This window comes from Corapipo altera, unplaced genomic scaffold (genome assembly GCF_003945725.1).
Source record: "Corapipo altera isolate COAL_440 unplaced genomic scaffold, ASM394572v1 57, whole genome shotgun sequence".
Classification (NCBI taxonomy): Eukaryota; Metazoa; Chordata; class Aves; order Passeriformes; family Pipridae; genus Corapipo; species Corapipo altera.
This window is the reverse complement of record NW_020884905.1, coordinates 8,788,636-8,810,100: the sequence shown is the minus strand read 5'-3', so window position 1 is coordinate 8,810,100 and position 21,465 is coordinate 8,788,636. Positions and strand designations below refer to the sequence as shown.

The window sequence follows — 21,465 nt, the reverse complement described above, 5'->3', positions numbered from 1 at the left end:
GTAGTTTGGGCTTCACTTTTGACACCAAGTGAAAACTATAGCCTTCCTTGGTACTGGGACAAAAACAGACTCTTTCTGCATCTTTCCAGAGTGAGCTCCGAAGGACAGAAGCTCCTCTGGTTGACTGTGGCTGTGCATTTCTTGCTGATTTAGTGTCTGTCAAACATGAATCTTTGTGAGCTCCAGACAGGTCTCCTCTGACCCAGATATCCTTGAAGATCATCTGATAGTGCAGCTTGGGGCTGCTTAGTTGCAAAATGACATTAAACACACTGAAAGTATTGTACCTGTATTCCAAAAGTTGAACTGGTTTTCTTGTTTGCTTCTGGGACCAATTCAGGATGTTGACTTGGATCTATAAACTCTTCTATAGATTAGATCTTGGTTAGGAAATGGACTACATTCCTTTCATGTGCTGTCTTAGCAGTTGAGATCAGCAGACTTGCTTTTTCTAATGTGTTTGGGAAGCAGAAGCAATATTTTATCTCCTGTGGTATGCTGCTGGTATAGAAATGTTCAGGCTTATTAATTCTTCAGGACACAGGAAAGTCTTCATCACCTGTGTAGGCAGTCATGGGAAAGGACCCACTGCAAAGACTCCATTTAACTCTTTTTTTTTTTCTTTTTTGAGGCAACTGGAAAATATTAGTAATCTTCAGAGCCAATATACAGTACATATTGAGAGCCAGTAAATGATGCATATTATTGCAAATTCCTGTGCACTTCTGCATTTTATAAAACAGATAACTAAAATACTCACCTAGCCAGATCAGTTCCCCAAGGATGCACATTTCCAAGCAGAGGACAAACCAAAAACACAGAGCAGAACACAAATTAGCCAAATAGAATGGCTAAGTGGTTGAAACAAATGGTTTTAAGATCACTGAGTAAGGACCATGACCTCCTTTTGCATCAAGTCAAGGCAACTGTGAAACTTTGTGAAAGAAACTCACCACAAAACAGATGCTGGGCTATCTTAGGTAAATAAATTACCAAAAAATAATAATAAACCCCCCCTACACTTTTTACAAAGCACAGCTGTGTAAATACTGCATGAGACAGGGGAGAGGGGGAGAGATGTAACATACACACTTTTTTTATGCAGAAGTTCTGCTCTGGGCACTGTTTATTAACATTCCCAGTACAACCATCACTCCACTGCATAGCAGACAGTGCAGCTACTGTACTCCCTGCACATGTTTGATCTTGGCTTTAGAGGAGAAAACAGGCTTTATTTGAAAGGAAACATTTTCACCCAAAGTTAAAATGTGCAATGAAAGGTGTTAGGGGACAGGGAGGATCATAGAACAGTTGGAAGAGACCTTTAAGCTCATGTCATTCCAACCCCCTGCCATGGGCAGGGACACCTTGCAATAGACCAGGTTACTCAGAGCCTTGTCCAACCTGGCTTGAACACTTCCAGAACGTGGTACAGGACCAAGAAGAAGACCCGATTGCATCTCTTTTTTCCATTCGCTTTCCCACACGGTCAGCCACACTGACTTTAGATGTGCCCCTGGTTCTGCACAAGGTGAGGAGCAATCCTCCTTAATGTATTAATTTCATTGTACTGGATACCTGCAGTAATTTTCCTGCTTCTCAACTGCCAGGTTCAGCACATTCCAGCCTACAACTGTGGATCTGCCCACAGAGAGGAACAAATGGCTCTTCTCAGCCACACTGAAGGCTCACCCATTCCAGCTCACTGTCTCTGAGTTGTGGGCACTTCAGGAAGAATACAACAGCAGGACAGGCATGCAGTGATGCTTTTCAGAGTACAGCCTCACAGATTTTGCCAGCAAAGAGCTTAGTTTCATGAGCCAGAGGCTCTGTTCACATCTTTGTGTTTGACAGCCATCAGTGAACTTTTATTTCAGAGATGTGCTTTTAACCCATTCTTTATTTTGGCCTCTACAACATCCCACGGCAGGGAGTTCCATTTTACATGGTGCTGAGTAAGGAAGAACCACTTCTTTTGTCTGTTGCCTGATCATTTTGCTTGATGTAGTGGTTTGTTGTTTTTTTTTTTCACTGCCAGAAGTAGTGAATAAATCATTCCCCAGTTACTTTCTTTACTTTCTTTCAAGGTAAGTGCTGCCCCAACACTTCGACCACAGCAGTCACTGAGCACAGGGAAGCACAAAATCCATCTAGCAGCCTGTTAGTTCAGGTAACAACTTGGTTGAGTGGCTGCAGAGCCATTTTACACCTCCAGGAATGTCTGTGTGCTGTGACAGCAGCTGTGTTGTGCACCCAGAGTTAGAAGTCTGTGACTTTGACCCCTAACCCCAGAGCTCACGGAGTGAATGCAGTGATCCCCCACAGAGCCTAAAGAAGGGATGATATTTTAATTCTTTCATTTTCCATCTCCAAAGACACTTAAACCTCAGCAGTGTCTTCATCTGGCATGTATACTGGCCACAGTTCTGTTCTGATTCCACTGGTATCTTGCTCAGGGAAGAGCAGGTGATCCTTAACATACTCCACCTCTGCTTGCTCCCACCACTCTGGCACAGCCCTGCTGAAATCATCCTTTCTGGTCTTCTCACTGTTATTTTTAATGTAATATACGCCAAAAACCATAACATAAGAGATCCTGTTGCTAAAATTAGCTGGAAAATTATAGGCTGTTTTACCGTTTTGTGCATAGTCTTCTTTTGCCTCAATGGGATTTGCATGCAGGTCTTTGAACCCCCAAAAGCCAGCCAAGTGAAGTGGTGCCTGCAGTCCTCAGCTCCAAGAACAAAAATCTGGAAAAGGAGTATTTTATATTGACAAGGGCTGGAGGCAATGTCTTAGGTTCCAACTATAGGAGGGGAAATACTGCTATTTAAAAAAAAAATAAGGATTTGCAATCAATGAGATTGGGAAAATATAAATGCATGGATTATCTTTTTTTGTATTTAGTATTTTATTACAGCAGCCCATGTTTGTCTCCAGGAGTATTATCCTTGAAGCAGCACGCTAATGCACTACCTTGCTCTGAACAGGAGAAAGCACTTTGGATGTAGTCCAGATTTAACCCTGTCTTAGGGCTTGCCTTTACTCTTAACTGAAATAACAGCAAACAGAATTAAAGCATCATCCTGACTCTTGCACGGAACGTGGTCAACCCTAGATGTGAGGTGCAGCTTTGAATCAAAGGGTGATGGTCATTCCCACTTGTTTCATGACTCCTCTGCCTTACTCTGCCTTTTCAGTCCTTACAACCCACCCTTCTTTTCCATTCCTTGAGTGAAAACTGCTCAACCACACATAACTTAAATGTGCTCTGCAAGGAGCTGCTCCTGGCTGTCAAAGGGAAGGTTTGACATATGACATCAAGTTGATTCCTGAAAAGACTCCTGTCATCCAGGCAGAATTGCAAACTCTAGACATTTGGAGACTTTAAAAATTAAAAGATTCTCTAAACAGCTGTATTTCTTATGCAAATCCCTGACGAAATGGGACCTCATAAGTATTAAAGAATTGTTTGTCCTCTGTTAAAAAATGATCATCTAAAAAACCCAATAATCTGGGGGGGAGACAGGTTTTAAGAGGGCAAAACAGTCTTACAAACAGCATTTCTCCCATGTCCTGTGAACTGCTGTACTATTGTGGTTTTACAATGCTATTTCTCTACTTTCGCTGGATTTTTCTCTTTAATGTTATGTGGAAAACCCTGAACAAAAACTGGCACTTAATTCCAAGTAAACAGTGGCAGTGACTGAATAGAAACCTGATGTCAGATATATAACCACCCTGGGAAAGTCAAAATCCGCTGTTTTCTCATCTCTTCCAGTTGTTGCCTTCTTAAGTGTATTATTCATAAAATTAGCGATTCAAAAATGCATTGAAACATTATTTTTTATATTCATAGCGTCACTTCGAAAAAAAAATGGTTAAAAATCGATTTGCTGGCCTCTTGGGGAAATGCTGTAATGTTTTTGGCTGTCTCCTACTTTCTGCTGCCAGCTAAAAGTACCATCTGGCTTGTTTAGGGCCCTTTTCCATATCAGGTGCTTCCAAAATTCTCCCCAACCAGAGGATTGTTTCGTTGGGTTGCTTTGCCTGCTGAGGCATGTGTCCTGGGCTGGGAATCCTACTGCTTCTGTTCCCTGCCATCTTGCTGACGGTGGTGTGTGTATGTTTGGGCACGGATCTTGCTGCCTCTCTCCCGAGGACATTTGCATCATTGTCAGCTGCACATATTAAATTGATATGCAGGGCTCAGAAACACGTATCCCATCTTTTGTCCCTTTGTTTGTGCAATTGTTGTGGTTTTAATTCTTCTTTGACACCTGGAATATCACAAAGCTGCTGATAATCTGTTGGCTACTAAGGGAAATGACATTGAAAGAAGGATAATGTGTGTCAGAGTTATATCTCGATAATTGCAGGCACACCCTGAACCCTCGCAGCTCAGGGAATGAATATCCTAAATCCATTATTAATTTGGAAAGTCACATGTGGCAGTTGGCTGCAGTGTCATCCTCTCACTGCAAGAGTCACTTGCAAGGGATTTTAAGGCAGTTTTGGTTAATTCTGCATTGCTGTGTCGAGTTACGCCTAATACGAGTCAATTTTGGTACATTCTTGCTGCCATTTTGTGGCAGCATGAGGAGCTGTAACAAAATGGGGTTGATGTCTTAACTCCTCATGGAAGGAAGGCAGCTGCCCATGTGCCTTCTCCTGCACAGGAATATGATCCCAAGGAGCCGAGAACTGATGCTCTATACATGGTACCAGTTGACAGTGACACCTCCTCCTCTGGATTCTTTGTTTTTCAAGTTTGTTTACTTAGAAATAGAAATCCACCCCCCAAAATGTTTATGAGTAGATTTGAAGTATTGTAGTTGCTGAGCATAGACTTGATGTGATGGTATGGAAAGAGGGAGCGTATTTTGGAATAGCTACTGCCATAAACTGTCTTGTCCTATTTCAAAAATGATCTGTGCCATACACTGCTGACTTTTCCTGTCCATCCATTAAAAAGTGAATTATGAAGACTGCTGACACAAACAGATAGGAGTTTAACCTTGTTAGTAAATATCAGGTAGCTGATATATACTGCTAGAATGTTACATCACAGCCTTGCTCTTCAATATAAGTTTATGAAATTATCTTGTTACTATATAAACTGCCTTGGCTGGGTACACTCTTCCAGAGAGTTATTGTTTGCTGGATGTTGGCACAGTAGCACTCCGAAGAGTCAGTTCACGATGTGGTGAATTTTAAAGACTTGGGAGATGGCCATATCTATTTTTCAGCAAAGGAATGAAAGCTTTTTTTTCTTTTTTTTTTTTTCCCCAAGGTATTAAAAGTTTCAAAAGATGTGCTGAAATGAAAAGGAAATAATAACTAAAGTCTGGATGGGAAGTAGTGCCTCAGAGTACTGACTTTGTTTGTTTGCTTGTTTCCCCCCAAATCTTAATATTTTAAATACAAGTTAATATTTTAAATCAAGTAAACCTCTTCTGTGAACTAGTAAGATACTTGAACTATATCACACATTATTCATTTATTTTTGTGTGAGTGCAATAAAAATTTTACAAGCTGTAATCTTGTTCTTTTAATAGAGAGAAAACTATGCAGAATATGTTGCTTAAAGTATTAGATAAGCTGCAGTATGTTAATCAAATATTTTCATGATATGAGGGCAGTTGAGAAAACAGTACAATTTTTGCTAATGGCACTGGTAAGTAAACGGATCTATCATTACATTGTCATGAAAAGTGACATTGAGCAGAAACACCCTGCCAATCCCTAGAAGATAAGTATTTAATGTAATTAGACAGACACTGTCTCCTTTGTTGAACGTAGCATTAATCACCCAGAGAAGTCCAACTTTATATGAAATGGCTTTTTCTGATATGTCTTTGTATTAGAAAGCTTCTTACATGGTTTTGCCACAATGATATATTTGAAGAAATGACTGGTGTAGCTTTACGGGTTTCCTTATGACATATCTTGCTGTTCTGTGTTTCGTAATATTTAATTTTTTTTATTTAGCAATGTTGCATTATATAGCTGTGACTTTTTCCTAAGTCTAGAAACCTATGTGCAATTGGAGCTGAACCTCTTTGAAGCAGTTTAATGCATTCAACTTACAAAATATAAAAGCAGCACAAATAGCTTCCGTTATGTTCTTCAGTCCTTCCTATGTGGTGTTAGCACAGGTTCATTGTTATGGCATAAGCAAAATGTTTCTTGCCTCAAATGCTAGTCCATAATATCACATACAAAAAAAAAATAAAGAAACCTTCTTTTTATGAAAATCTCATTGTTAAAGGGATGAAAAATGTTGCCCCCTTCCAGAATTCATTGGCACTACATTTTTTTTCTTTTTTTTTTCTCTCTTCTGTTGCTTGTAATTTGTACTGTGAAACGCTGTCTGGTTATGAACTGGTATCAATTTGAGTCAGTGCACAGCTGTATCTTCCCACCTTCTCAGTGGTGCCGAGGGCTTTGAAGGAAAAGAATAGGGTTTAGTCAGAGATGACAGGGGACTTCACCGGGTAACAGGTGGAGGTCAAGTCAGTTTATTTGTTGGGCTGAACAGAGTGCAGAGATGAAAAATCTTTGCCATAATAAGGTTTAGGAAGAAAATGCTGACTAGTCTAAGCTTTGATTCCAGCTGACGGATCCTTTTCTAGTGTTCATTACTTGATTTCACAGTCCAGGCAATTTTAAGAGGCTTAAAATTATGTTTCTGCTCTCCTCTATAAAAATTTTTGATCACTTTCTAATCTTTTGCTTTAAGTAAAGTTATAGGGACTCCCTGATATATCACTCCTACCTGTAGACTCTTACAAAGTCAATATGCCATAAAAATGTAAGGATAAGCTTTTTTTTTCAGAACCCTACTTTTACTGATTCTTTTAATAAATGGAGTAAAAAAATCACGTGTAGGCACCAATTTGATTAGAAAATTAAAACTTTCTAAAAACTCTGAAAAGTGGATGTTAAAACAAATAGCATGCTTGAGAAGCCAGTGTTCCTGTCTGGGAATATGGGATTTTTGTGTTGCTGGTGGCAGCATTAATGAAGCCGCACCAACCCAGTGTGCTGAGTTTCAACCCCCGAGTGCCGGTGAGCCGTGCTTTGTCCTGAAAGGGAGTCACAGCAAGACCCCGGAGAATCAGAGCAGAACATCCTGACGTTGTGTGGCAGTGCTGGGACTGGGATGACCTGTCGGCATCGTTGCACGTCACTGCAGCATCACAAAGGGATTTCAGAGGGCTGAGCTGCGAGGGTGCGGGTCTCTCCTAGTTTAGTCTCCTGCCCTTCCCTGTGCCAGCTGCTGGGAGGGCAACAGAGGCATTTCTCCTTTCCCACCCTTTTTTTTCCACCACCACCTGCTTCCTACCTGCTGGAGTGGGCAGAATAGGATTATCTTTAGCCATTTGCTAAAATCTTCCCCCTCAGACTTTCTATTACTTCTGCATTCATTCTTTGCAGGAAGAGGAAACTCACTGGTCAAACCCTTGGACACCAGAATAGTTGCATGCAGTTTCCCAGGGAGCCAGATAGCTCTAAAGCTTCCCAGTGAGTGACAGTTTCTCTCTTCTATTCTTCTGAAACATGTGTTTTACACATATACTGAAAAATGTTAATATCAATTTACAGCCAGATTCTTGCTTTTTTTTTATAAAAAAAAAATATCAAATCTCCCAAAGTATTTACACTTAGAGCACCTCAGCACACATGTCACTTTTTTACGTAGGAAAAAGTGTTGGATGCTCTTATACACATAACATCATTGGGCTGGAAAGCTGTTAGCTCATTCCGAGTTAGTGGCAAGAATGCTGGACTTGCCAGCACCAAACTGTGAAACCTTTTCTGTGTGACTGGTAGAAATCTCATGGGGGTAGAAATCCAAAAATGGGGAGGAGGGGGGAATGTAAATCTGTGCATTTGGATTCGAACAGCTTCAATACCGTGATATCAACTTTGTCCTAGAAGTCCTTGAATCACAAATCATTGGGAGAGTGTTTTGGAGAATTATCACTGTATGCTTTCCCTGGTCTTTTACTCTTTTCTAGGCATCCATTAGCTCCCACTGTCAGTGAGAGGATTCTGGACTAGGTGGATCCCTGTAATCTGATTTGGCATGGCTATTTTTCTGTGTTTCTAAGCTCATGAGATCAAGTTATGTAGGATTATTTCATAATGCCAGAGCAGGAGTTTCTGAGGTTCAACAAAGCTATATAGCAACGTGTCTGATAAAAGAAAAATCCTGTCCCATACTGTAGCTTTCTTGGTCCAGTGAAGCAGCATCCTCATGCATACAAATCTTGTAAAGTTGCTTCTGATAGCTCCCTCTGTCCCTTCATTTTTGCAAGCTAAAGTGCCATTTTCCTTTTTACAGCTTAATTGAACCTAAATGCACCCATTTTCTGCAATGTGGTATTTTGGTAATTTTACTATTTGCTTGTAAGTTTTCCCTTAAGCAAACTGAAAGCTTCCCCTTTATCACTTCACTGGGCCAAGATTTCACACAGTATCCTGCTTGCTACAAAATATGATAGTGTTCTCTCTCACCTTGTTTCTTTTTTCTTCTTTTACTTTCTTTTATAAAATCAGGATATCTAAGAAACCCCGAACACCGCGGAGCACTACATGGTGGGTGTGCTTATTCAAACAATGCCAATGCTCTTGTTCTCGGTACACAGACATTTTGTGTTGGTTGGGGGGGATGTACCAGGTGTCCCTCTCGTGTGGATTCTCCAGTGTCTAGTAAGGACAGAGCTCTTGCCGAGCACTTTGCCAGAGTGACAGCGCTGGAGGGAGCACTTACATGTCACCTCTGCCCTTCCTGTGCCTGTTTTCATGGAACTTGCAGGGAGATTTTCCCTGGGAGCCCTCTGCCTCTCTGTCAGGTGTGTTTTCACTTGTTCCATGGGTGAGAGAGGTGTTGGGCAGCTCACATGAGCAGCATGGCCATCCACGGCTCCTCTGGAAATGATGCCAAAGCCAAACTGCTGTGCTCTGTCTTCCGTCCCAGAATCCTAAAGCCACTGGGAATGCAGAAAAGTGAGCCTGATTTCTTCACCTGTCTGAGAACTCACCTGTTGGAAAGCAGTTTCAGTCTCTGCTGCCTGGGAACTGCTGGTGGCAGGTCTGCAGTGCCATTCCAGTGGGGACTCACCGGTGTGCAACTGGAAATGGGCACTTCCCAGTAAAGAGCGCAACAGTTGTGTGTCACCTACAAATTATTTTTGGTGTTATGGAGAAATAATATGACTTTTCAGTCCTGTGACTCTCAAACTCAGATGGTAAAAACACCAAGAACTACCAGATAGCAAAACATAACAGTTCCATGAGTACACTCTGAGCTGTCAAATTATAAATCTGTTGGTACAATGCACGTGAATTCAGTTTGCAACATTTTCTTTCTTTGGAATAACCTATAAACTCTTCACCTCAAATTGTGCAGAAATCAGGTGACTTTACAGTCCGTGGTAAATTATCTGAGCTACTTTTAATCCTGACCACAGCTTTTCGTTAATTAAAGCACATGTTCAATGGAAGTGTACACCAATTAAATCTTCAAAACCAATATTAGCACCAAACTTAGTCTTGTCATCATAAAAGTCATTTGAAAACATTACCATGCAGTAACTGAGGTCACAAGTCGAAAAAATCTGCATATTTACCCATCTCCATCTCATGCCTGGGGCGTTTTGCAGCCATCATTGTTATATATAGCCTGAGTAGCCAATGATCGTTTGATGACATGCAAATAATGAGCAAACGATTTTTGAGGAAATTAAATAAATAAATAAACCCAAAAAATTGTACTCCGTCCTCTTCAGTTACTAAAATTCCCTTTAGTATCACTTGCAATTTAGCATCCATATGCATCCCAGGAAGATATAGTTGAAACATAAATCTATTCTGGGTCCTTTACTTGCAAAAATATCATACCTCAGCTATAATCATATGCAAAGACTTTTTAGAGGGCTTTGTAAATGCCATCCAAATTTATGATGGCATTTTTTGCCTTGCAGCTATAGATGTTCCATCCCCAAAGCACCCACATAAAGGTATATTCTCCTATGGATGGCTGCAGTTTGTCCCTGCTGCTATATCTAATCTGCCAAGTATGCTGAAAAACTCTGAAGTAGCATTTGAAATGAAACAAATGTAGTCATGAATTTTAGACGAGATGTCTGAAGACGTCATTAGCCTTTTTTTTATTTTTCTTGCAATATATATTTATATAATGTAAAATGATGCCAAAGCTAACATTAAATCAAAGGGAAAATTGAACTGTTATCCTGCTGTTTATTACACTTCTCATTAAAGTTTTTAAATGCAAAACTCATTAAATTATATTTTTAAGAAATTGGTAGGATGTTTAGTACTAGTTTATTAGTTATTGAAAGAACTGCTTGGGTGACAGAGCAGGAATGAAGCCTAACTTAAGTGATCTAAAACATATCCAGATGATGCTGTAAACACAGATACAAACAGATAAGGTAATACACTCTATGGGAACGTTGTACCAAACAACTTAAGACAGACTTTAATGGGGTAGAATTTTAAAATAATGGGCAATATTGTAGTGCTTGGCTTAAAAATTCTGTAGGCAAAGTTTTCCGTCAGTATAAATTGATATTTCTCCTTTGTAAGTGGATTAGTGCTCACTTACGAAGGAGAAATTTCAACCTCCTTTTTCCCTAAGTGACATCAGAATTTTGATTCTAACTTGAATTATCATTTTTGGCTAAAAATTGCTGAGGAGTCCAAAATCATTTAAAACCTCAAGCCATTGAATCCATTTAATGCGCCTTTGGCACCTCTCTCTCTCTCAGTCCTTTTTGAACATTCTGGTCCTCATTTTAATCAATCTCTTTTTATTAAGTTCTTTGGCTCATTTACTTGTACGTGCATTTGCTTTATTTTATTTGGAACATTTCTTTTGTAGTGTCTTGAAAAAGAGTTGTGACATTTCTTTTGGATGGCTTCTTAAGTATCTGGCAGTCACCTATGATACGATGTTGATGGGTACGGATAGATTAGCTCTGTTTTCCTGATGATCTGTCAGATGTCGAGTTCTGAGGAAACTGGTTGTGTGTGTTGGTGATGCATATGCAGTAGTTTGATAAGTGGATAGAGGGGGAGCTTTCATTTTTCTTCTGTAAAATCACTGTTTATTAAGCTGGATTTAGCCTTGTGAAGCGAGGTGCTCGCTGGCAGGTAGTTAATCAGTGATCATGGCAACTCCGAATGCAACCAGGGGAGCCAGTATCCATTCAGAACGTAGAAACTAAAGAGCACTTCATTAGGATGAGTGAATTTCCATCTGTGTTGTATTTTGTGTATACTGGAGCAATTAATACAGTAAACTGATGGATGGCAGTTAGTGTGATTGTATCTCGGCTGATGACAAAGTTTGCGCAGCACTAAGCAGAACAGACTTACTATAACTGGCAGGACTGTAGCCATCAACATTTCAAGAAGCTTGAAATTAAGGATTCCCCAGGAAAAAAAATATAGCAGCTGATCAGCATTTTTGTTGATACTGATTTCAGTGAAATTGCTGGAATAATTTGCACAGAAGGATGAAAATTCCTTGAAAAATTCTTCCCATGTATCAGGTTTTTATTTCAACAGCCAACTTGTTTTTCTGCATCATCTATTTGTTCCGCATGTTGTTGAGTTCATGGTCCACCTGATGATATCTGAGCTTCCGTGATTCCTTTTCCTAGTGTGCCTTGAGAAGGAAGATCCAGATCATATTTCATTCATAGCTTTTGTTACAAAATCTCCTTCAAGAGTGTAGTGGGAATATTGGGGTAATTATCCAAAATTTGTCTTTGGAGGTAAATATATGAGCTGGTCTATCAATGTGGCTAACGAGAGATGGAGTTTTTGTTTAAGATGTGTGCATGCAGAATAATGGTAGTTATTAATGGAGTGAAATTGGAGATAGATATAGATAGATATATATATACACAGGTATAAATACAGCTATAGATTTGGATAGAAGGGATTGTTCTCCTCTTGCTGTGACTCCATTCGCTCCATCAAAGTTAATTCTAATTTCAGTCCCTCTGTTAGTAAGGCACGTAGGTACATGGGAAGGAGGTTCACAGATATTTATTTGTTCTGGAAGGATTTGTGCATTCAATTCTCACGCATCATTTTCTGGTCCATTTAAATATATATCAGCCTCATACATGAACATTTGAAGATCTTTAGCTGTACTCAAGGAAGACTCTTATGTGGTGCGTTTCTAGTACTGGCAAACGTAAGGAGGTAGAGGAATTAAACCCACCACAATGCTCCAGTGCCCCTTAGAAGATGAGGAACATGAAGTATTCCTGTGCACTCACTGATTAAACTTGGGCTGGAGGTTTGCGAAGTGCAGAGTTTTCGAAAGTCTTACTACGGGACTTCAACATCTGTGCAATGGCTCCAGTAACCAGAGTCTCCCAAGGACAAGGATCCCATTTACGCTTGCATTATGCATTGAGCAGAAGGGTGTGATGCATGATGTGGAATGAACAAAATAACTTGTGTGTTTAGGGAAATGCCAAATTAATGAAAATTCAGAAAGCTCTAATGTTGAAAAGGCACACAAATTCCTTGATAGAAATATAACGCTGCTAACAGTTTCAAGATTATTGTTGTCTGAATTTTCTGCTTATTGTGTACTGCAATTAAAATTCTTTTCAACTGAAAAACCAATGTCAAATTAATATTTCCTTTTGGAAAAAAAAATAGAAAAGTACACATCTTGTTCCATTTAGCACCATCATGGTCTTTGATCTGTTTCCCTCTGTCCAGTGATTCAAGTTAATGGGAGCAGGCTAAGACCATATATGTTTGGCATACATATAGAATCACATGAACACAAGTACAGTAAGTTAAAGTAACACACCCACTCAGGCTTCCATCTGCACTTTCTTCCAAAAATCCCTTTATTTTCTTTTTTTATTTAGTAATTAACTTTCCCATTTTTTCTGTAGTTAAAAGCTGCCATAAGATGAAAATAGACTAAGTCTGATTTTCTCCTCTCGCACTCTAAATAACATTCAGAGGAGACTCAGACCTGGATTCTGAAATCTGTGTTCTCTAAAAGTGCCAGGTGTGATCGTGATTTGAACAACAGTACTATCCACAGAATAGTAAGGAACACACTTAAACCCCACCTGGGTTACCCAGCCGTTGTGTTCTGACTGTTCTTGTTTATTCCTTGCTCAGAGCAGATGGATAGAAAGAGGCAGGGAACAGGGAGGATCCTTGGCTCCATTCCCTATTCACCGGCCAGCACAGCTGAGATGGGCTGGGGGATGTTGTAATTTGTTGCTGCCCTGCACCAGAGAGCAGAGAGAGGAGAGCAGGGACTCAGAGGTGTCCTTAGAGTTGGCACTACCCCTTCCTTGGGGTCCTGTGAAGTGCTGAAATCTGATGTTCAGAGCAGTGGTCCCCAATAGCCATTGGCTCTCGGGAACAATGCTGAGGAAAGCCGTGCAAGGCAGCAGCATCCTCCTGGGATGCATCCCCAGCTCTGCCCGGGGTACCTTCAGCTTTAACTTTTTAATTTCCTGCATCCCTGAGCAACACAGGAGGGGACACTGCAGGCTGGGGACCACTAAATGTGTTAAAACTCATTAGATATGAAAGAGAAGACCTTTAAAACTGGCCAAGAGTCTCAAACATGGGTGCCAAAAATTAAACACCTAATTCCATATTTAGTTCTTTACCTTAGTTCCTGCCTCGTAGCTGTTAATATACACCATGCCATCTCACAGGTGGCCTAATTTTCATAGGCACCAGGCACCTACAACTAACTCAAGTGCTGAGACTGCTCACCTAAGTGAGACTTGTAGTATTTGAAGCTTTTCTGGGTGAATAAACCAGAGTTCCCTCTCTCTCAGCTCCTGAAAGGAGCTTTGATAGAATGACCAGCATTGTAACATATGGCTTAGCAAGAGGAGAAAAAAAAGAAGAAAATGAGTATTAGAAATGGATGGACTAAAGAATACGCAGGATATATCAGGCACATTAACCAAACATATGGTGCTAAATGAGATATTTTTTTTAAATTGCAAAAAAATTGACATTCCTGGCAGTCTCAAGGATAATGTGACATGGCTGTGATAAATTTAGAAGAATGGGACATATTTTGGCTTGTTCTTGGAAACCTTTTTCTTGCATGCCGACTGTATTTCTTCTTTTATTAACCCATTCAAAGAATGTTTGAATTTTGCTGCTAGAGCACCATGCTAGCGCAACATAAAATGTGAATGATGCTAATTGCTTTGCACTGCCTAACTTTCTGTCATCCTCTCCCCTCTTAAAGGACAAAACATGCTTTGGAAATGAGCTGGCAAGCTCATCTTCTTCTTTCTCTTGGTCAATATTAAGTGATGTAATTAAGCTCCTGTTTGCATATTCTTCTGAACTAGGAAGCAGCCATTTTTTTCTTGAGATCTGATGGATGTGATCACTCAAAATAAAATGTGTCATTACAGACCCCAAACAAAACAAAAATATGGTATAGTTGGACTGTTCCAAACCAATACATTTCAAAATACCCTGAAATAAATAAATAAATAAACCAAACTTGTGATAATAATGGCAATCAGAATGATAACAAACAAATAGAACAAAAGTAGTAGCAATTATCAGTGCTTCAATTTGTCTTTCTACACAATTTTACAGCATAATGTTACATTAAAATCTGTATTTTCATATGAAAACAGCTGCCTCAACCTTATGAAACCCATCCCTATATGCACATGACACTGCTCAGCATTGTCACACTCAAGATCATTCACCAACTTCATTGCAGCTCCTGAAGTTCCAGTGTTTGGACGCAATCACATGAACTTGCTACAGCTTTAAACCATGTTCCACTGCCTCTCTGCCCCTTTTCCCTACCATGATTTAGGTGAGTCATGCAGGTTTTTTAACACAGGGGCAAAAGAAAAGCTATTTCACTTTTTTAGAAGCTTTATTATCTTTCCTATAATCTGAAGAGGGTTTGCAGCCAGAGGATATGGGGAAAGCAGGGAGTTCATGAGCCAGCTGAACCATACAGTGCACAGACTTGAAGATCTTGCTCCTTCCACTCCTTCTATGCTTGCCCAGGGCACAGGTAATTCATGTCCTACCTGGACCCCTGCTGCCCAACCTTGCAGTTGGAGCACTCACATGCTGGCATATTTTACTGCGACCTTCCCTGTACATAAATTCTTGGACCGTCCATGCTATTTTGCACTTGGGGCTGGGTTTGACACTGGTTTGGTGTTTCCACCCCTAGTTCTCCCATCATAAGGAAATCTAGGTCAACAGCACCGTTAATTCCTTTGAGTGTCCTTGTCCTGAATATGGACATTCAATAACTGTTACGTCCAAACATGCTATTGGAGCAGAAATTCATCAGGCTGCATTGGAATATTTCAAGACACCTTAGTTCAGTCTCCTTTTCTCTCTTCTCCCTCGACTGAACCAATCTTTTCTTTTGTCCCTGCTCCAAAGTCCTTAAGACCAATATGAAGAAAAAAAACAAACCCAGCCCAATATTTTTCTTGCACAATAGTCAGTTCTAAACTTTGATTTTTAAAAGGTTAAGTCTGTAACCTTTCCTGCTGCGAGGAAAAAGCCACCACGACAGCAAACCCTGTAGCAAACAGTTTTGAGGGAAAAAGCTTCAAGTACAACACTGGAACTCGAACCATTCCCTTACTTTATTTAACTTTCAGAAATATAAACTGCAAAGCCTCACTGAAACCATTAAGACCCAGCAGTGCAGCATATAAAGTACAAGAAAGCTCCTGCTTATTGCAATCAACATCCCAGGGACTATAAAACTAGTGTTATTAAATATAAAGTTAATAATATTGCCCAGAGATAATATTGTCCAGGCCTCTCTCTTTACTTTTTAACAATTAAATTCTATAAAATACGAAGTTGGAAATAAAGTCGAATGACTTTGCTAGTGGAAGTTCAACTTCCACGTTATCTGATATTTTGCTTTTGCACCTGAAATCTCAACCATTCTGCACCTTTGTTATATACCTATGGATGTGCAAAATGCCTGATGATCTGTATATACTGGAAATCAGGAGTTTTCAGAAAATGTGCAGATAATCAGAATAGCCAGACACATCTAGAACTATAAAAATATAGATACTAGTACTGACATATTCATACTTTTCATCTATATACTGTGATATTCTTTTATCCAAGCATCAACCATACAAAGAAAAATCTTGGATTTAAAAAGCCTGTTGAAATATATTAATTCCAATAATTTCTTTGATGCCAATGGCTTGACATGGCATCAACAGGAGTTATTCTAATACCAAACTGGTCAGATTAGCATCACACCATTTCTGCCTGTCCATGGCAGAGGTTTCACCCAGTGACAACTTAACTCTGATTTTCATTGGAAGCCTTTGATATAGTTCAAGGGCATTATAACAACTCTGAAATAATTCTAGTACGGCTTCTAATATCAAGACAAAAATACCATTCACCCTTTAAAAAAAAATTGAAAGCAAAAGAGACGCACATAAATATATTACTTTCAAATACCTTTGAAGTCAAGAGAGTAAGGGGAGGCAGAATTTGAACTCAGAAAACTTCATTCTCTAGTTGTGCCTTGAATCGTGCAGCACATTTAAAAGATCCATTTGCAATAATCTACTAGACCAATGAGTGAAAGACAGAACTCATAAAAAGCCTGTAAAAATCCAAATGCTCCAGCTATTACCCATTTCTAAAAATAAAGCAGAGTAGGTTTCAGTAGCAATAATAAGTTGCATCCTATCCATATTTCAGATTTATAAGAAAAATATGGCTGCCTTTTAGTACTCATGGCTCAGAGCAAACCGTGGCTGCTTCTGCCTTCAAAAAGACCACAAATAAAAGTGAGCTTTCAGCTTGCTGTTGTGTTCGCTTCGTTTGTCCTTTAAGTGTGTCTAGCTGCTTCTGCACCCCCTTTCACAATGCATAGGCTGTCGTTCCATGACCTAGCATTATTAAATTGCACTTATCAATCATTCTTGCCAGGAATGCCATCGCCAACTACATTAAAGAAGTCAGAGAAGTCTGGTTTCAGCAGTCCCTCGCCTTCGCAGACCTCCTCCCTTGGAACGGCTTTCACACAGCACCATCGACCTGTCATTACAGGACCCAGAGGTGAGGCTTTACCCAAGAGCCCCCAGGCAGCTTAAACATGTGCCACGGCACCCAGTGTCCATCCCAGCACCTCTCCATGGAAAGCCATCGCCACCTGTGACCTGCCCAGAGAGAGGCTGCGCTCAGAACCTTGAGAACCCTGAGGATTTAGGTGTCTAGAGTTTGGTTTTGTTAGGCTGGGCTCTTTAGGCAAGCTCCTGATGACCACTCAAAAGTGCCTAAGGTGGAAGCGCTGGTTTCTGAGGGCTTGGGATTTTATTTGAAGAGGGTGGGGAAAGGGACAGGATGTGTTGCAGAGAGTGTCTTCTGCTTGTGACCATTCATCACGTTGATTCAGTCCAACTGTTTGAGACAGGGACCCATCCATCACTTCTGACCCTCGCCTGTCTTCCAGCACTGTGGCTTTCCTTCTGCCAGTCCTTTATTCTCGTGCTGTTAGTGTCAGTGTGCCGAAGAACCACCTTGTTAGGGGACTCCTTTGAAGTTGATTCCTTCAATGCTTTGGCTGGTTTTCCTTCCAGTACTCTTCTGACTCACTTTCCAAGTAAAAGAGATGTCCTCTGGGTCTAGATGTGCTTATACATTTTTGTTAGAAAGATGCATTTGCATTTAGCCTAGAAAACTAAATGTAATTCTCAGTTCACATTTGAAAAAGAACTCACTTGGGCACAGTAAGAGACACAAATGAATGAATCCTCTTACAAACCTCTTTGGAAGATACAAAAATAGGAATGAATGGTTGTGACATGTTTCTTTCTGCTATGAAATTTTGTTTAATTTAGAGAAGATTATTAAGGAGTTGGTCGAATGGTGAAGCATAAAAAGGCATATTAGCAATTCATCCTAGAAATTATTTGGAAATGTCTATTTGGCATCAGCATGGTTTTACTGAGGGCAGCTTAAACTAGGAGGAGCCTCTTTGTCTGCACAGTCCAGGTGATGTGGTGAGAAGTGGTGGAATTGCACAGAGTTGAAGCAAGATCAGACTTGTACTTCATGGAGTTTTGTGCTTTGTTAAATCTACTTATTGTAGTTTGATTTGTTGTGGTTAATGCATTAAAATTATTCATTACCCTTAGACACACACCTAGATCCTCAGAAGATGTTTAGGCATCTAAGCTCTGTACAGATTTCCCTTGAAATTTGGATCTGAGCTATCTGGCAAATATATCTTCTTTTAAAAGCCTTGCTAATTGGTGATATAAGTATGAATAATATGAAGCTTCCATTAACATTCTATTCAGTGCACATCAGCTGACTCCGAATTCCTGTCTTTTAGAAGTTCAGCCTTTTAGATTCGGGTTGTTGATTGATTAGTTAATAGGCCTTCCTTTATTTAGCTATGTTTTACCTCCCGCTAATTTTTTAAGATCATTGACTGCCTCTGTCTGCCCCTGTTTAGACCCTCTGTGTTTTGGATTTTTGTGTGGTTGAGAGAGGAAATATCTCACTGGTGAGGCCTTGTTTAAATCTCATCTACAGTCTGTTTTCACAAGACTTTTTCTGTGCACTGGCGGATATCCATCGGCTACGTGAGAAGAACATTCAATGGCAGCCAGAAGTTGAAAGAGCAAATACAGTCCCAAATTTTGTTTGTTTGGAAGGAGATGTCTTTACTAACTCCATAAAGAAGCAGCACAGTTTTTAATCATCATGGTTCCTAACAGGTTAACCAAAACTGTTCTTCTTCAACATCTTCTATTTTATGATTGTTCACAAAGTCTCACAGATTTTCAGGAAAAAAATCCCTCTGAATTTCTTTAAGTCTCATCACCCTGGAAAAGTCTTCTCTCAGACTTCATTCTTTGTTCTTTTTGGACATTCCTTCTCAGTATTCTTCCAAGCACACTGGTTGTGTTTATTTCTCTGCTACAATGATCGTTCTGTTAGTAAAGGGTAATATACTGAGATGGATTATTTCCTGCAAATCCAGCTTTGTTCTTTATCTCATTGCCTCCAGTGTACTTTAGGGACAGTAAGCACAAGAGAGAAGCTTTTCAGGTATCAGAAGTGGCAGCATAAAGAGTATAATGCAATAGTATAAGAGGATATAATTCAGCAATTCATATCCATCAGTAGTTACTGCAAGTTGTGCCTCTGCAGAAATGATATAGCACACATATGTTCTCTTTGGATACAGGTGCATTATGTAAATGGTCAGTGGCAGGTCATTCTGAGGGGTCTTCAGAAAACTAAAAGCAGGATTTAATCTTCAATCTTCAGAGAGATTTCAGAGAGAGGAGAGTTGTGAGTAAGTAGGTCACCATCAGAGTAAGCTCCTCAGCCAACCAAACAATCACAAGGAGGTTCGATATCCTTCTCATGTTCATATGTGCAAGTTTATCACTTGGATGTGTGTATGAGATGCATTTGTAAAGCATGATCAAAATAGCAGAGAAGAAGCTGTAGACTATTCATGGCAGGTGTTGTCATTGACAACCAGTGATTTATAACTTCTCAGGAATATTCCCGAATCTTTCACGCGCTTTCAAATATCCCTTAGAATACAGTGCACATCATATGCTGGGGTATCCCAGGATACTGAGTGCCCTTCCCAGTCATCCCCAAAGTGAGTCATTCTGGAAACAAAACTTCCTTGGAGGAGGAGTAGATCCTTAAGAGGATTTCTTAGCTCTGAGATGCTCCATCCAATGAACCAGTTGGAAAACCTCTGCTCTCATTAAATTGTCTGGATGCTCTGTGTTGTGGAGGGCTGTGCACTAGCTCCTCTGCACTGGTGCTGCTGCCAGTGCTCAGCCCAGCTGGGCAGTAGCCAGCAGAGAGGATCCGAGCTGGCTGACCAACGGACCAGATGTGCAGTGAGTGCTGGCGCATGGATGCCAATGCTTCAGTGACTCCTCAGTAGTTCCAACAGATGGTGGCAAGATCCAAGTTTCTTTGGTGCTAAGCTAGCAAAGTGATTCATGGAGCCTCACTTGATGATGGCAGTTTTTTGGGCATGACTCTATGAATGCACCATATGTCTTCTCTGGACCAGCGTGGTTAGGACTCAGTGCCTGGCAGATGGTAAATTGATCACCTATAGTGTGGCTTTAGCATCACTATCAGTTTTAGAATTTATTTCAAATACATTCAAGCACTCAAATCTCTTACTCCTACGCAGCATACTTTTGTTACCTGCAAATTAGATTATTTGGTGGTCAGTGTAATTCACCACAGCACTCCAGCATTGCAAAGCCATAGTGTATTGCTGGCACCTCACAAAATTTCCCAGACCACTTGAACTCTTTACCAGACAGTGAAGGATTTAAATACCATGGGTGACAGCAGTATTTACATAAGTGGTTTTAGGCTTCCATGTATTGCTACTTACACTCTGGTGACTTTATATCTGGAGCTAAAAGTTAAATTTACCACGATCTTGTAAACCCAGGATGTACAGCAGCCTGTGCTGCAGAGCATTCAAGCATTTCCACAGAATATGACAGTGTGGATCCTGCAAGCCAAAAAGCAAGGAAGAAAAGGCAAGTAAAGAAAAAAATAACAATGCGATGGTATGTTAGGAAGATAAATGAAGGAGAAACACAATTACAAGAGGTAAGAAATACAGCACAAAGGGAAGAATCCGAGAAAGTGGGTGTGTGAGCAGAAAGAAGAAGGAATGAAAGTCAACCAGTTGACTGGTTTCCATTATATTAATTTCTCCATAATTACCATAACCACTGAGACTTTTATCAGGACAAGGGCTGCCAGGGAAACACTGCAGGACAGTACTCTCTGTTCATGCCAAAGTGGCAAAAACTTTATGTCACATATCTGGAAGGATATTGTGCCCTTCTCTATCTAAATTCTCGACTGGGTCACCAAAGTATCAGTGCCTGTTCGCTGTCCTGTCAACCAGTTTCAAGTGAATCAAAGTGATAATTCCTGCTACACAGTGTAAAAAGACATTTTGTAATATCCTGTTCTGTACAACTCTCAGTGGCTGCTCCTCGGTGCTGTCAGCTGGCAGACTGGTGTAACCTTCTACTTTCCTTTGAATTTTGACAAAAACAAAGTGGTGCAACTTCATTTTGATACAGACACCTCAGATCAAGGGATGGTAATGTCAGATAGCCAAAAGAGGAGAGAGTCACACCACAAGGGTGAGAAAGTTGAGGTGAAGCCATAAATAGCACAATGCTGCCCATCAGATGAGTTTACATGTTCCAGTTTACAATGTCAGGATAGCTGACTGTGTAGGAGAAGATTTTGATTTTCTCCACTCAGTTTGCAATAATCTGCTGTTGAAGGAAAAGCAGTTTCTAACAGATGGCCTCAAGGTCAGGGTTTAGCAATGACACGATCCCCAAATTGCCACCG

At 40.2% G+C, this 21,465-nt stretch overlaps 1 protein-coding gene across 17 annotated transcripts in view; it reads left to right on the top strand.

Annotated features, from left to right (window-relative positions):
- Positions 1 to 21,465, top strand: part of NFIA (nuclear factor I A) — a 413,178-nt gene that overhangs the window by 343,538 nt on the left and 48,175 nt on the right. For 7 of the 17 annotated variants that reach the window (XM_027651688.1, XM_027651687.1, XM_027651691.1 and 4 more), the window contains 3 exons: positions 7,441 to 7,527; positions 8,566 to 8,604; positions 17,014 to 17,142. The exons of 3 other annotated variants lie outside the window; for them this stretch is intronic. In XM_027651688.1, the coding sequence (XP_027507489.1) occupies positions 7,441 to 7,527; positions 8,566 to 8,604; positions 17,014 to 17,142 (255 nt within the window). The remainder of the gene's footprint in view (positions 1 to 7,440; positions 7,528 to 8,565; positions 8,605 to 17,013; positions 17,143 to 21,465) is intronic. 7 more of the 17 variants (XM_027651702.1, XM_027651696.1, XM_027651693.1 and 4 more) reach the window with 4 other exon arrangements.